Raw genomic sequence first — 17,281 nt, 5'->3', positions numbered from 1 at the left:
TTTCTACTTTGGTAGGACTTAAAATTTCTGATTCCTGAAATTTCCACAACTTACTTAAACAATCATAGATACAGTAATATAACCAGAAATCCTTTTTCTAAGTGTGGCCTATAACCTGCCGTCTAAAGATAAGATCACTCTAGCATCTCCTTTCCAACTCCCCCTCCAACCCCAAATTAGCCAAGGTGGATGCTTTCTCTATGGATGTAGGGAGCCTGGGTATTTGTCAGAGGACCTGTAGGGACTTTAAAATCCCCAGTGCTAGTACTAGATAATCAGAAATATTGGTTAGTAAGTTCCTTTCTTTATTCTTGATATCAGTTATTTGTGTTTTCTGGCTTTTCATTTTCCTTGATAATTTCATCAGAATTTTGTAAATTATAGTTTTACACATCTAAGGTGTATTTGCTATTTCAATAAATCTGTTCTTACCTTCAACATTTCTTTCCTTTACATTGCCTCTTTGAGATGTATATGTATATGTAGCTAATTAATTTGCAGTTTTTCTTTTCTAATACAAACATTGAGGACTACCAATTTCATCTAGGAACTTTTTAATTGCATCCTACAAATTTCAATATATATAATGCTTTCATTAACATTCAAATCAAAATTGCTTGTTTTCACAATGACTTTTTTTTTTTTTTTTTTTTTGGTACCTGGTATTGAACTCAGGGACACTCAACCACTGAGCCACGTCCCCAGCCCTACTTTGTATTTTATTTAGAGACAGGGTTCTACTGAGTTGCTTAGCACCTCACCTTTACTGAGATGGCTTTGAACTTGAGATCCTCCTACCTCAGCTTCCCCAGCTGCTGAGACTACAGGGTGTATCACTGTACCTGACTCATGATTTCTTGATCGTATTTACTTAAGTATTACTTCTTTTATTTTTTTCAATATTTTTAGTTGTCAATGGACCTTTTATTTTTACTTATTCATATGTGGTGCTAAGAATCAAACCCAGTATGTTGCACATGCCAAGCAAGTGCTCTCCCATTGAACTACAACCCCAGCCCTTAAGTATTACTTCTTAAGCTTAAAGCATACAGTCCTTGAATTTCTTTAAGCATTAACTATAAATATCTATATTTCCTTAATAATATTGTAGTATATTAGCATATATGCATTAAAACTTAACACAAATAATATCAAACTACATGTATTTTTAGTGATAGAACTCTTTTCATTTTCTTCTATATTTATAGATCCAATCTCATTAAAATTGTTGCTCTATTTGACTTTTGCTATTACATAGTAATCTATTATAAGACAATGTCATAGTTTAAATGTGCCCAATGATGACTATTTGGGGACTATTTTCATATCTTACCATAAATATAAAATTCTAAGGAACATTCTTCTAACATGCGTCCTTGTGTATACATGTAATAGTTCCTCTCTGGTATGAAACACAAGAATTGCCTTAACTTTTTCACCAAACTTCACTTTTTATACCACTCCTTCCACTACTGATCTTTTATCAGAAATGTATTAGAGTGTCTTACTCGTATGTCACCTCTTTGTTAATAGTCTTTCTTTAAATTTTTGTCAATCTGGTGGATGTGGAACAGTAGCCTATGGTTTTGATGAGCATTTCCCAACTTACCATGAAAGTTAAGCACCTTTTCATCCTTCCTGACTAGTTGTGTCTCTTCTTGAGTAAATTATATTTATATTTTTAGCTTTTTTCCCACTACTAAATGGCTTCATTTTTTGTATTACTGAAGTGTAAGAGTTCTTGAATATACTATAGATACTAACCCTCTTTTGATTATATTACAATAAAACAACAAAAATAAATTCAACCAGTTCATGACCCAGTCTTTTAGGACAATACTTTATTACAAGGTGGCTCAAATCCAACAAAAAACAAACTACTATTATAAAGGAAGCATATAATAAAACACAAACTTAAAGGTTGTGGTCATCTAGTCAAGTATGGTGGCCCATGCCTATAATCCCGGCTACTTAGGAGGTTGATGCAGGAGGATCACAAGATTGAAACCAGCTAGGCAAGTTTGTGAGACCCTGTCTCAAAATAAAATACAAAGAACTAGGAATGTAGCTCAACAGTATACTGCTTACCTAGCATACACATGACCCTGGGTTCAATCCCCAATACCCCCCACACCCCACACACAAAAAAAGTAAGTTTCTCAGGAGAAATAAGATAATGTGAGTGGAAAAGCAAATGCAATCATGGTAATGTCCTTATTTTTAAGTTGGGTGGTGAATGCATAGATGCTTATTTTTTGGGGGTACTGGGGATTGAACCTAAGTGTGCTTAACACCTGAACCACATCTCCAGCCCTTTTTATTTTGACACAGGATCTCAATAGGATGCTTAGGACCTCATTAAGTTGCTGAGGTTGGCCTTGAACTTGCAATCCTCCTGCCTCAGCCTCCTGAGTTGCAGGGGTTACAGATGTGCACCATTGCATATGGCTTCACTTTTATTATTATCCATTACAGCTTACATTACACAGAATCTTACATTTGTATCACTTATAAACATAGGAACTCATTGCAGTGTATACATACACACTCTTTTACACTCACTTTCATCTGGCAACATGCTTGTAAATGAAAAAGGTGGGGGAAGAGACAATTGGGAAGTTTCTTCCAGAGTCATAAAGAAAATGTTCCATAATTTCTACTTGGAGTTTGTTAAAGTGTTTGTTGCTTTTCACATTTAGGATTTGCTCAATCTGGAAATGACTTCTTTGTGGCATAAATCAGGGAACCATGTTCCACCAACATGGATAACTCATTGACCACTCCCCTTTCCCTGAACATCATGCCTTACCTTTCCACTCATGGGCTGGTCTGATTGTGGACTCTTTACGGTGTACCATTGGTCTACGTTTATCTTTGCGTCTGTACCACTGTATTATCATAGCTTTAAAAGAAGTCTTGTGGGGCTTGAGTTGTGACTCAGTGGTAGAGTGTCTACCTAGCATATGAGGCACTGGGTTCGATGCTCAGCACTGCATATAAAGATCTATCAACAAGATCTTTTCTCATGCTTCTCTCTCTCCTCCTCACTCTCTCTATCCTCCTCGCTTTTCCACTCTCTCTAGCGCGCACCCTTTCTCTTTCCTTTCTCTTTTCCTCTCATTTTCTCTCTTACCCTGCAGGGAGACACTCTGTTTGCTTAATAAACTCCCTTATGTGGAAAAAAAAAAAAAAAAAATCTATCAACAACTAAAATTATATTAAAAAAAAAAAAAAAACCTTTAAAAAGGTTTGAAAAAAAGAAGTCATCTTGTAACCTGGCAGAGCAAGTCCTTCCCACCTGTCCTTAAAATTTGCCTTTTCTGTTATTAGTCTTTTTTCCTATCATCTTACCAATTCTACAGGAAATTCAACTAAAACTTTATTATCACAATAAAAAATCTTTTTGAATAAAATATTAGTTTGAATTTCTAGGTATTTCTTTAGAATCTAGTTTTAGAAATTTGTGACCTATTTAGTTAACCATACCATTGCCAAAAGAGGAAGTCCTATTTTTAATTTCTAATTTTCTTAAATCATGGCCCCTAATTTTTAAAAAAAAATTTATTCTATTTTATCTCCCTGCATCATTATATTAAACAAGAGTTCTTATGTATATATTACCAGATGCTATACTAATGCAATTCACAGCAGAATTTTGTAAGTCTAAAGAACATTTTGAAAAGACCAGCCATACTGACAAAGCACGATGAAAAAAATGGGTTAAAAAAGTCTGAATTCTATCTTCTACTAGAATATTCAGTACTTGAAAACAAATCTATAAAAGGTACAATTAATTTTAAATTACATCGAATAATGGAGGTTTACTTGCTAACAATTAACATAGTTAGTTCTTGAAGCTTTGTTCTGTCACTAGACATATGGCTTCTTGGCCCGCCAACACAAGTTTCAGGATGATCACCTCCTAAAAGAATGGTTTTGGACAAGGCTGGAGGTACATACAAGAAGGAGCAACAGAAACAGGGTACTACCTCCCAGTTACTTTGGCTCTTTCCTGGCTTGGCCTTGATAAAAGAGAACTAGAAAAAAATACAACAGATGCATGACACCCACTGAGCTCTCTTGTCCCCTGGTGCACAGTTCTACAGCACCTTAGTTTAACTTTGTTTTTCAGTTGCTAGGAAAAATTAAGTCCATCCATTTGTGGAGGACTCTACAAATAGCAGCAATTATATTCAAAATGGGAAGGAAAAGGGGGCCAGGGAGAAGACAGGAGCATCAATAAGATTATGCGGGGGGAACACCAAAGAAAACTGGAAGCAGTTTTTAGCACATGAAAATGTTTAGTAGATATAAATTTACCTAAAAGTTAATTCATTATAAAATAAAACAAATGTGGAAAGTAACAGCATACTGTAATCCCAGGTGGGGGTGTGGCTCAATGTAGGAGGAGGTCTCTGGGTTCGTCCCTACTACCACAGAAAATAAAAAATTAAAATTAAAATTAAAGGGTTAGACAAATGGTAGAAGCCTCATAGGGAAGCAGGGAAGATAGAATGAATCTTATAAAAAATAAGCAAAAAGCTTTATACTCTTGGGTAATATTTGCATTTTTTACCATAAGCGTATATTAATTTTGAAATAACTTTTTAAAGACTAAAGTTTTGTTTTGTTTTGTTTTTTAAGTCTATCAGGGCTAAGCAGATTCAAGTTTCAAGATTTATCTGTCCAAGTTACACAGTTCTGGGTCTCCTTGGGAACTATAAGATTTTCAGTCACTCAAGTCTCAAAAAGGGTATAAGGCAGATCCTTAGCATAGTACCTGGAACATTCTAGTACAGATACTCAAAAAACATGAGTATTCTTCCTATTCCAAGAAAAATACTTTTTACTTTAAAAAAATTTCCATATCTGATGTCTTTTGATCTTTATTACAGTACTGTATTACAAATAAGAACTAAAGGTGGCCAAGAAGTGTGACATCTTTAGTGTGACTCTTAACCACATTAACTTTCATTTTTAATCAATAAGTACTTCCAAAACAGTATCCAATATTCATCATTCACAAGGATCAGAGTTCACTCACCTGGTATGTCCTAAGGATTCCCGCCATATTGGTAGCATCACAACTGGTTTAACTGCACACTCCAAAATAGCTAAAGCCAACGCAAATTCTCTGGGTTTGCTACACATCTGAACTGCCTTGATCCAATTTGCCCTATATTTCAGAAGAAAAATTATTTCATTCAGTTGATTTTAAGTTAAAAGCATAATAGTTGTTAATTTATGGTAACTCCATCTTAGAGTGCATGTGAGCAAAGTTTCTAGGTGGCAGAGAAAAATGCACTGCTACTCGAAGTTTCAAGTTCACAGAATTAGATTTTAAACATTAGAGGAAATTTCAGAAATCTTTTAGTCCTCTCAATTCCTTGACCTTCTACAATGTCCTGGAACTTGATGGCCTACACTTTCTAGGCATAAAGACTGGTTCCTAAAATAATCACTCAACTGCCAGTGCTGATTCAACAATTTAAAAGTACACCCACGCCTCTAGGTTCTTCACTGACTGACCAAACTAACTTCATTTAATTCACTAGTAATGACATTTTAAGGCATATCAATCACTTTATAAGTACTTAGTAATTAACAGCAAAAAATGATCCTTAGTTTCCTTTACCTGTGTGAAGCCCAATTGGGGTGAAGAAAGGAGGAAGGGATGTTGTTTTCTAATTGGGTGATGGTCAGTCTCAGAGTAGATATGGTAAGGACTTTGGACCCATGGACAGAACCATTCCATTTGAACTCTCCTGCTGGAGTCAGACAGAACTTATGTGCAAGATGCCTTCTCTTATCATGGTCTTCCCTGTGCTGATGCTTATTCAAAGCAAATGAATTGGTGGAGTACTGATTGTGGTAGACGCGATACTTCCCTTCTTGACCCAATTTAAAATAATTGTTGATATTTCCTTTCATGACCACTTCCTTTTTGGTGCTCAACCGTGAAATTTCTCCTTGAGAGTTAACTACCAGTACCTGACAAAGAAAATTTAAAAATCTTCATTATTCATAGCAAAGATGCAAATTTTATCTTATCAACTGCCTTTTAATAAGTGTAATTAAACATTTCTATGAGTTAAGATGCATCTTATAATTGAACTATTGAGGTTTAAAAGTTAAAAGTGAAAGCTAATAATTTACAATTAAACAACCAAGATATGACCATGAAAAGAAAGAAAACTAACATTAAGTGAGTGTTAGACACTAGTGACTACTTTCACGATCTCAAATATACACGAGACTGTATGTGCAAGTATTCACCAACCATAATATCAAATTTGTAACATTAGAGGGCATTACATGTTATTAACATCTAAAATAAATTCTCCAAAACATCTCTTTCTTTCTGCATTTTTATTATTCCAGTTTTAGTAGAAGAAATGTATGGATAATTTAAAACAGTGCTTTCAAAAAGTTGATTCCACTGCAATAGCATGTGAGAGACCCTGAGTTTGATCCCCAGCACTGACAAAAAAGTTGATCCCCAGGTTGGGGTATAGCTCAGTTGGTAGAGTGCTTACCTAGCATACACAAGGCCCAAGTTTGACTACCAGTACCACACGGCAAGGGAAAATAAAGTTGATCCTAACCTTTTGGTGGATTATGAAATGACGGTGGGTCTTATTCAACTTTTAAAATAATAAAATATAATAAAATGCATTAGGCTACAAGAAAAAAATATCAGATTGCTTCTGGAACAGTAAGATAAATACTACCTCAGGAAGCTTTTAGATGTGTGTAATGAATTACTAGGAAAAAAATGTTTATCTTACTAAGGGTCTGGGTCAAAAAGAAGTTTGAAACTTATTGCCTGAAAGCAACTGTTGTGATGTTAAAGAAGAAAAAGAACATTGTCTAATCTCTTTTACTTCCAAATAATTCTAGGAGACAACAGTTGTGGTCACTGTTCTGTCACCACAGCTAGGTGGGGACAGAGACACTGAGTCCCACCTTTGATCCCATTACCAGAGCTGGTGCTGTCTATCCTGTGCACTGTTTTCTGCTTTTGGTTAGGTATATCCTGTCCTGTAGCTGCAGCTCACTCAAAGTGATTAAATAATCTAAAGCTTTTTGTAAAGCTCTCACATACCATATGTGTAAAAGGTTGTAATCTCTTTAGAATTACATTTAAAAAAAAAAAAAAAGATCATCTAGTATCACCCTCTTACAGCATCTTTGGGCGTGCAAATACACTTATCATAATATAAGCCTAAGGCTTTTATACTTGTTACCCACTACATTCGTGAAAATATAATTCAAAAGTACATCTATAAACCTCTGCACCTATTTTAAGGTATAATAACTATAATTATTCATACTCCAGAGTTTTTTTTTTTAAGAAGAAAGAATATACCTCTTTCCCCTCCTTAAACAATTTATTTGCTTCATGGGCTGCTGCTGCCACCTGCTGGCTCTTCAGCTGACTCAGTTTGCTGTCTGGGTTCCGCAACCTGGTGATAATGCGAGTTGAGCCAGATGCTCCTCTTCCAGCTCCAAAAGATTCACTCATCTCCCCATTAGATTTCTCTGATCTGAAGTCACCTGTTACCAATGAAAAAGCCACAAAGTAATTGCTGACAATAAGTATAAGAACAATGCCTCATTTATTCAAAACTCATCTGTGGTGTGCATCTAAGATCCAGAAAGTAAACAGATAAAGTTCTTGACTAGTCAAAGCAAATGTCACTAATTCTTTAGTGTAGTTAAAAGAAAACGTGTCAGAATTTTATTGTGAGTCGCTTATTATTTTAAAGAAAATATATATGGGCAAGGTTACCTGTTTCAAAATTCATCTACTAGAACAGGAAAGGCTGTTACAAAATTTACAAGTAACGAACATAATGACACAAAATGCATGCTAACAAAACATTGTTCAATATGGATTTCTGTATTAAAAGGACATGGTTGATTTTAGAAAGATTTTCAAGGAAACTGTCTGAATACCTAATAGTTTTGAACTTGGTATTTAGAAATACCAAGTGATTTTTTTTCTCCTGGGAAGCTAGATGTGTAAGCTTATTATAAAAATCAACTAAATTAGTTTTCTTAATATAACAAAGATCTCTCAACATATTCATAGTAAAAATTTTAAAGTGATGGACTAAACTGCCTAGGAGCAATTTCTGCTTTAGGTATCTATGTAATCTCACTTCAGTTGAATATTTCTCTCTATATTAAAACTACTGCATCATGTTCCAACATCCATGTTGGCCAGACAACTGAATTTAAGATATGAATTTTCTAATTTAAAGTTTTGTTTTGTTTTTTTTTTTAAATTAGGACAGTGTGGCATTGGTAATTAAAAGGACAAGAATTTATCACATTATATATTCTAAAGATGGCATTTAAAGTAAGTAGAGACAAAGATAGGATTAGGAAAACTGCTGTGCATGTTGGAGGGGAAAAAAGTTAAGACAGTTTAGCCAACATTTGTTCTTTTAATCTGTTCCACATCTCTTCTTTCCTTTGGAGAAATGCTTTCTTCCCCACTTCAATCATATGATACAGCCAGAGCTACAAATCAAGTATCTTGCTCCTTTGGGTTGAACAACAGGCTCAGCCTGGCCAGACAGAGAGCACCACTACTGGCCACAGTGACTCTCCCAGGAACTGGCTAGGTGGTCCAGTCAGTCGGCTTTCTACTCCAGTTCTTTTAATCTGGAGATGGAGAAAAGATCTCTGCCTTTTCTTTTTGTGAGCTGGAGGGGTTTTAAATTAGGGGAGAGCTGATTTTACTCCTACAAATGGAAAAAACTAACACTGGTAGAAAACAATAAGCCCATCACAGAGAAGAAAGAGAGGAATATGAGAAGGGAAAACTGAGAGAAGACCATGATAATCTCATTCAGCTATCTGGACCCCTACCTAACAAACTTAGGGCTGCCAGCAGCCCTGAACCTGCTGACTACTAAACTGTGCCAATAAAATTCCCTTTTTGTTTTAAGCAAGTTTGATGGGTTTCTGTCAAAAACCAGCTAGTCCTAAATAATGCAGAGGAGTATTTTAAGATTTTGGCTCCAAAATTTGGCACTGACTAAATCAAGATGGAGTGAAGAAACCGAGTTATCTTCTGATGTGGAGCTTGAATGCTGGTAACGCTGAATGTAAAACCATTAGTCTTCTCTTGGGTCTCAAATCCTTACTCCCCACATGCTGGAGCTTTATGCCACGATGCTGAGCTATGGCGGCTACTTCTAAGAACCATCTATACCACCCTATGAGACCTTATTCACAACATCTGGTGTAGTCTGGACTTCCCAGAAACAGAAAGGGAATGACTGGCACAGCGCTTTTTAAAGGAAGCTCCTCAATTTGGAGCCAACAATCCAATATTGCTCAGAATTAATACTTTGCCACTTGCTTAGGAGGAGATAACTGATCCCCAGGGGAAGACCTGAAAGAGCAAAGGAAGCAAGGCTGACAGTAGACGTCCTTACCCAACACATTGTACCCAAGGGCCATATTCTTTCTATTATAAAGGAGTGAGTCATTCCCATGCAGCCTGTGGCAGAGTACAGACCTGCTCTCCCCCAGTCTCTAAAGTTCATTGTTGAATGATGTCAGGAGGCAGAAGCCTAAACAAACTCTATTCACCTGAGGGCTAGGGCTACTGACCTACTAAACAGACAAAATGAGGAAGCAGAGGGAGGATTCACCTTCAGGGACCTTGACACATTATTATTAATCATTAATTATCATTAATAAGTTATCAGCAGAATATCTAATGATCTGTAAGGGAGTGCTATTGCCAGAAAAAAAAACTCCAAACCTGCCAAATTGGAGTATGAGTCTGTTGAATCCTACAGCAATCCCCAGAAATCCATTCCCAGCAGGAACCAGGCTGCTACAACAGAATGGCCTCCAGAAGGAGAATTTTCTCATATACTTCTCACCTCTCATGCACATTTATCCTCCCAGACTTACTGAAGAGCACCCTCTACTATCAGGATAATGAATGCTACAGGCAGTTAAATTCATAATTTGACTCACAGACTGCAAAATCAAGATAAGCCATGACAAGACCTGTCAAAATTAATGCACAGCACAGAAATCTAGATTTGGATCTAGATACAATTACAATTACTGTAACAATTACAGTTACTGAATGTAACTGTGGGACAGAGGTTTTGGAATTTTTCACTTATGGGTGAGATTTTTGCATTATGTTAGGCAGAGGTATTTTTAACTGTATGTACAGGAACAAATGTGAGTAAACATGTATGTGCTGAGCTACCACAGGGTGGAATTGCAGGTATTTACATGTTTTATCTTTGTAGTACCCCTCTTTCTTTGGAAAACCATTCCTACCCCACTCTAATCACATACTTTTGCTGGAGTCATCAATCATAATACCTTGCCTGCCCTGGCCACAGGGGTGGGAACAATATGATCCAAGATAGGCCACTCAAATTCCTTCCTCAAGGACTTTTTGATTTGGAGCAGGAGTAGGGGCCTTGTCTTTGGGTCACAGACCTTGCTTGGAAAGATAGGAATACAAATTGCTGGTGCCATCTTCCCTGCCACTTGGAAAAAGCCTGTTTGTATTAGGAGAGAATGAAATTAACATACAAACATATGTAGATTCAAAAGGTGAGAGAGAAAGAGAGGAAGACAGAAAGAGTCATTATACCTGGGGGTCCAGTTATGCCTGATGATGGCTCAGAAGTCCCAACTGCATAAGCTAATTAAATTTCTCTTCAATTAAGCTAGTTTAAACTGGTTTGATTATTTGCAATTGAAAATGTCCTAATTAAAACAGTTTCTCACCTTATACAATATACCAAATTATATTCTAGATAAATTAAAAACAAAGTTATAGAAGTGTCATGAGAAATCTGCTGTGAGACACGTTATTCTTCCTTGATAAGACATAAAATTCAGAGAAACACTGAAGATTAAAAAATTTAACTACATAAAAATGTAAAAATTTCTGGATGCACATACAGCAGTCTAAAATGAGAAACTACTATTTAAACATATATACGTAAAAATCAAAGATTAATAACCATAATATGTAAAGCAGTCCAAAAATTCACTAAGGAAAAATATCAAAATTCAATAGGGAAAAATGAGCACATAAGACTACTCAAGTCGCAGAAAGTTCAACACACATGTGAAATTCAACCACATGAATAAGGAAGGATGTGCAAATTTTGAAATGAAATACTTTTTACTGTTGGCAAACATGTAGAATTGATGATACTGAATTTAAGGTTTAAGAATGGGGGAAAACAGATGTATGAATTATAGGTATAAATTCCTTTGACATACAATTAAGCAGTAGCTATCATTATTTTTAAATATGCCTACCATTTAACAAACAATTCCATTTAGTGTTTCTATACTGCCAGATATACTTGCCCACGTATACAAAGATAAATGCTGAGAATGTTAAAAAGCACCACAATTTATAATAATCAAACATCATGCAGCAGTTAAAAATAGTGCATTTGACATGAAAAAAAAAAAAAAAGATGCAGAATGATACATGCAGAATGATCCCATTTGTGTGAAAAACAAAACCAAACAACTTCATAAACACACATACACAAATGTAACTGCAGGGAGAAAGACCTAAAATGGTACACATCAAATCACTGATGGTGGTTACACTTGGGGAAAGGGTATAAAAAGGGTCGTTTATTTTATTCCTCTGTATGTTTTTAGTTTTGAGACAGGGTCTCACAAAACTGCCAGGCCTTGAACTCCTGATTCTCCTGCCTCAGCCTCCCCAGTAGCTGGGATTACAGGCGTGCACCGCCACGCCCAGCTTGCTTTTCTGCTTAAAAAAAGGAAGGCGGGGGGTGGGGGGGCTACTTATGTTTAAAAAAATAAAAAGAAAATGTAAAAAGAAAAAGGAAAACAAAATGGGTAAAGAAAAATTTAAATCTTCCCATCCCCACTAAAATTTTATTCTAAAAAATTGAAAAATGTAAAAAAAAAAAAAAAAAGTCCCTTTAATGGATGAAGTATATTCTTACCTATCTCTTCCTGAATAGAGACAGGTGTATGGGATTCTCTTTCTCCATTTTCAGGATCATCAGCTGCCTTAGCAGATTCACTCTGGGAAGAATTTAGTTCACTGCTGCTGTTACTGTTTTCCAGATTAGGCTGGATGGAGGTAGTGGTACCACTAGTGTTACTGCTGTCACATGTCTTGTTAGATTCTTCTAGAAAAATAGAATATCTGATTTTTAAATTGGAAATCACACAAAAAAAACTAGTTGTCAGAAAAGGCATTTAACTTTCAGGATTTCATTACAAAGCTTTAGTATCTTTTTAAAAAGCTGATCATGTGTGAATAAAGCACTGTATGAAAAGAAATGGATAAGCATCACCCTATGAGTTATTTTTTCAGTCTACTGTCTATTAACTAACAGACTCTTACCATTTCAGTCTATAGTGCAAGGCAGACAATCTGTCAGATACCCCAGAGCTGAAGGAAAAAAACAACTGATATAACTACTTCACATAACGTAGGGTATACCAGATACAGCCAAAGTGGTTTTGCTGAGATATGTCAAAATCTGAAGTTTATATTCTTACTTTTCAAAAGTATTCCATCATACTAGGAAGAGATTTAAACAGGATTATTTGCCTCTAAGGTTCTGTCTGAGTTCTACATCCCCCAGGTAATGCCTAAAGGCAATTCACTTTCCACGACAACTGAACCATAACCACTAAACTAAGAGGTTGATTCCTAAAAGTGTATTAAAATTAACAAAATCATGGGCTGGGGTTGTAGCTCAGTGGTAGAGCACTTGCCTTGCATGTGTAAGGCACTGAGTTCCAGCCTCAGCACCACATACAAATAAGTAAAATAAAGGTCCATTGGCAACTAAAAAAAAAAAAAAAAAAAAAAAAAAAAATTAACACAATCATGAACTGAAAGCCCAAGTCTTTCCAGAACCGTTCAGAAATTAAGAGTCTCCCTCTGCAATCAAATTTGCCAATAGTAAGATAGTATTTGAATCAGTTAAAGTAAAAGGTGGTTAACAGAACGTCACAATGACTATCTCGAATGTATAACGAGCGCCTAAAATATTTTTCATGAAAAAAAACCAACAACCTGACAGAAAATAGGAATAATTATGAAAGAAATGAAGTGGCCTTTAAACTTAAAGAAAAATGCTCACTTTGTTCAAGCTAAAAGAAATGCAAAATAAAACTACATGGAGAGGGCTGGGGTTGTGGCTCAGTGGCAGAGCGCTTGCCTAGCACATGTGAGGCACTGGATTCCATCCTCAGCACCACATAAAAATAAATAAAGGCACTGTATCCATCTACAACTAAAAATATATTAAAAAATAAAACTATGTGGAAAGAACATACAGTTATAAGCCTAGCAGAAATCCACCCTTCCCAAGACACTCAGGGGGAGTGGTGCTGGTTCCGGACACTCCCTACACTTTGCAGGTGTGGAAAATGGGCCACAGTAGATAAAAGGGAACTGACAGTATCTAGAAAAACTACACAGACTTTACTCTCTTTGTTTGTTTTTTTGTTTGAATGTTTGGTTGGTTGGGTTTTTATTTGGTACCAGGGACTGAACTCAGGGGCACTCGACCACTGAGCCACATCCCCAGTCTTATTTCTATTTTATTTAGAGACAAGAGTCTGAGTGACTTAGCATCTTGCTTTTGCTGAGGCTGGCTTTGAACTTGTGACCCTCCTGCCTCAGCCTCCAGAGCCAAGGGATTTCAGGCGCACCTGCTATTCTTTTTGTTTTTGTTTTGTTTTATAGCACTAAGGACTGAACCCAGGTGTGTTCTACTGACAAGCTACATCCCCAGCAACTTTCTATTTTTTGAGACAGGATCTCACTAAGTTGTCAGGGCTGTCCCTCCCAGAACCTGCTGTTCTGTTTAAGCCTCAGTTGCTGGGATTACAGTTGTGAACAACCATGGCCAGCAAATGCATTCACTCTTTTTTTTTTTTTTTCTTTTCTAATCATATTTATTCACAGAACTTATATTATTTGGGATAACCAAAATAAGTATATCATACAGAATGTTAAATAACATGAAAATAAGTACCTTCAAGAATGAGCAATGCATTTACTCCTAACCTAGTAATCCTGTGTGCAGAAAATTACTGCAAAAAAAATCTGAATTACTTAGCTGTAAAACTATTCAATGAAGCATTATTTATAACAGCAAAATGCCAAAAGCAAACTGTCCATCAATGGGACTCTGACTGAATAAAAGAGTACATAAAAGGAAATACCATGCACTTAAGCAAGGAGAATTACTATATTCACACAAGCAATGATCTCCAAGGTTAAAAGAAAGTTGCAGAATAGTATTTGTAGTACGTTAAATTTCATGTAAGGGGCAACTTTCAATGCTAGGCATAGTGGTATAGACCTACAATCCCAGGTACTCAGGAGGCCAAGGCAGGAAGATTACACATTTGAGGCCAGCCTGAGCAATTTAGCAAGACCCCATCTCAAAAAAATAATATTAATAATAAAGGGTCTGGGGTATAGCTCAGTGGTAAAGAGCCCCCGGGTTCAATTGTCAGTACTGGCGGTGGGGAAAAAAAAATAAAAAAATAGGGACTTTTCATGTCAGAAGGGGAGGGAAATATTTTATGTTCTAACTGGAAATATAGGACAAATAAATATATAAACAAATAAAGGACAAATAAAGAGTTGCAAAAAATCTTAAGTGCTGTTAAGCACAGTAGCCCACACCTATAATTCCTACTACTCATGAGGCTGAGGCAGGAGGATCAAAATTTGAAAGGTCAGTCTCATCAACTTAGTGAGACCGTCTCTCAAAAATAAAAAGGGTTAGGGATGCAGTTCAAGAGGGAAAGCACCCCTGGGTTCCATATCCAATACCAAAAAATGAATAATTTTAAGTTAATAAACTTAAAAGTCATTTGGAATGTTTACTGTCAACAGCAATATTGATTTTATGAAAATAATGATACATATATAAAATCATTTCCTCTTATTAATGCACATTAGCACATATTCTATATAAAAATAAATACATAACTGAGTTACTAGTTTAAGAATTAATACTTTTCATGTAAGAAAAAGAGCTACATGTGTGAAAACCAACTAAGCAGAAAATCCTATCTGAATTTGAAAAATCAAAACAGACTGATGGTCTTTTTCCCTTCAAAAATATTTTTCATTTTCACCATGCATTTCCTATTACTCACCAAAAAACCATAGAGTAAATGATAGCATAATAGCATAAAGTATCCCTCGGTCTGAACTGTGGTCTGTGAATATCGTTCCCCACCAAAGGAACTGAAACTTCTTGGGGCGGGGTGGGGGAGATCCCCAGTCAAGGATAGGAAAGGTATAAGACAAGTCTCAGACATCCTACTTTACCAAAAAGTGAGGAAGCCATCTATCTAAGACGTCATGAATGGTTAAAAGGACTTGAGAGTCACCATGAAGAGGCTTCCACTGTCGAAAAGAAACAAAATGAATGACAGCTGCAAGTGAATGAAACCAGCTAAATATATATTTTTTAAAAACCTCCCAAACATAAATTGATACTTTAAAAACGAGAGAAGACCCTAACTCATGAATCACCACTGAAAACAAAGGAAACATCAACTTCTGATTCTGAAAATAACAATTTAAGAGAAATAACTAGCCAAGCACAATGCGCTTGTAATCCCAGCAGGTCCAGAGAGTGAGGCAGGAGGACTGTAAAGTGTGAGGCCAGCCTCAGCACCTTATCGAGTCCCTAAGCAACTTAGTGAGAACCTGCCTCAAAATAAAAAATAATAAAGAGCTAGAGATGTAGCTCAGGGATAGAGCACCCCAAAGAACAATCCCCAGCTCCATAAACAAACAAAAAAACCTAAGCATTTATTTCACCATTCCTGTTCTAGCAAGGTTACAGTGAGTTCAAACAGCCTGAATATTCTTTACACAAGAACTCTTTACAGGAGAACTTCAGTTTAAAAAATACAGAAATAAATGATAGAATTAGGATCCATATTATAACCTCCAAATAGATAACCGATTCTGGAAAGATCACTACTGAATTAGAAGTTATCAGAGAACTTTACAATCTCATTACATGAACTCACTGATCGATCTTACCATTTGTGAAGGCAGAACAACCAAGCACCATGAGCCATTTGACATGATACAAAATACCCAGCACATTGCTTGTAAAGTATTCATGCCAAGAACAGCTGAAACTAAATCTAATTAAGCCTTTAGGACAAATAAAAAAACACAATTAGAAAAGAAATAGACAAATCCTGAATATGGAACAATCCATAGGACAGACTGGAATTCATTAACAAGTTCAATAGCATGTGGAAACAAAAAGTCAGAGGAGAGAGTGCTCTAGACCAAGAGACTCAAGAGATGGAAAACCAAATGTCATGTCATGTCATGTCATGTCACATGCAAACCATCTTATTTGCAAATACATCAACTATTTGGAAAAAAAAAAAGTAAGTGAAAAAATCTAAACATGGACAGAATATTAGATGATATTAAGGAACTGTCAGTTTATTAAAATGACACAGTAATTATGTAAGAAAATGTCCATATTCTTTAATTCTTTAGACATATGCAGGATTGATATGACATGGTGGCTGGAATTTTAAAAGCATTCCTCAGTAAAACATAACACAAATTCACACAAACAGAAAACAGAATAAACAAGCAAGTAGTTACAGTGAGGAAAATTAAAATTATAAAGCATGAATATAAAAGGCCTCCAGCAATATAATGTCAGTATATATGAAGTGAAAAATGAAATTTCAAGTTACATTCGACACAATATTCTTGAACCGAGAACAGAAATATGTAGTTGTTTTGTTTTATTTTGTTTTGATACTGGGAATTGAAGCCCACAGTGCTTTAGCACTGGGTCTCATCGCCAGTCCTTTAATTTTTTTATTTTGAGGCAGAGTCTCACTAAGTTGTGAAGGGTCTCACAAAGTTGCTGAGGCTGGCGGCAAACCTGTGATTGATCCTCCTGCCTTTGCCTCCCAAGTTGCTGGAATTTACAGAAGTGCGCCACTACACCCAGTCAGAAATACAGCGTTTTTAGCAAATCATAGAGATCAACTTGACAAAGCCAGAGTACAAGGCGGTACACATCTATAATCCTGGTTACCTGGGAAGCTGAGGCAGGGGGATAACAAGTGTGAGGAGCCAGCCTGGGCAATTTAGTGAGACCCTGTATCAAAACAAAATAAAAAGGGCTGGGGATGCAGCTAATCATAAAGCAGCACTGGGTTCAATCTCTAGTACCAAAAACAGAAGAAGGAAAGG

At 36.1% G+C, this 17,281-nt stretch overlaps 1 protein-coding gene across 1 annotated transcript in view; it reads right to left on the bottom strand.

Moving 5' to 3' along the window:
• Positions 1-17,281, bottom strand: part of Bptf (bromodomain PHD finger transcription factor) — a 135,573-nt gene that overhangs the window by 56,104 nt on the left and 62,188 nt on the right. The window contains 4 exon segments of the mRNA XM_047546629.1: positions 5,045-5,176; positions 5,636-5,991; positions 7,370-7,557; positions 11,997-12,185. Coding sequence (XP_047402585.1) covers positions 5,045-5,176; positions 5,636-5,991; positions 7,370-7,557; positions 11,997-12,185 — 865 coding nt within the window.

Source organism: Sciurus carolinensis, chromosome 3, assembly GCF_902686445.1.
Source record: "Sciurus carolinensis chromosome 3, mSciCar1.2, whole genome shotgun sequence".
Classification (NCBI taxonomy): Eukaryota; Metazoa; Chordata; class Mammalia; order Rodentia; family Sciuridae; genus Sciurus; species Sciurus carolinensis.
The sequence above is the reverse complement of the archived record's forward strand: the minus strand, read 5'-3'. Positions and strand labels throughout refer to the sequence as shown.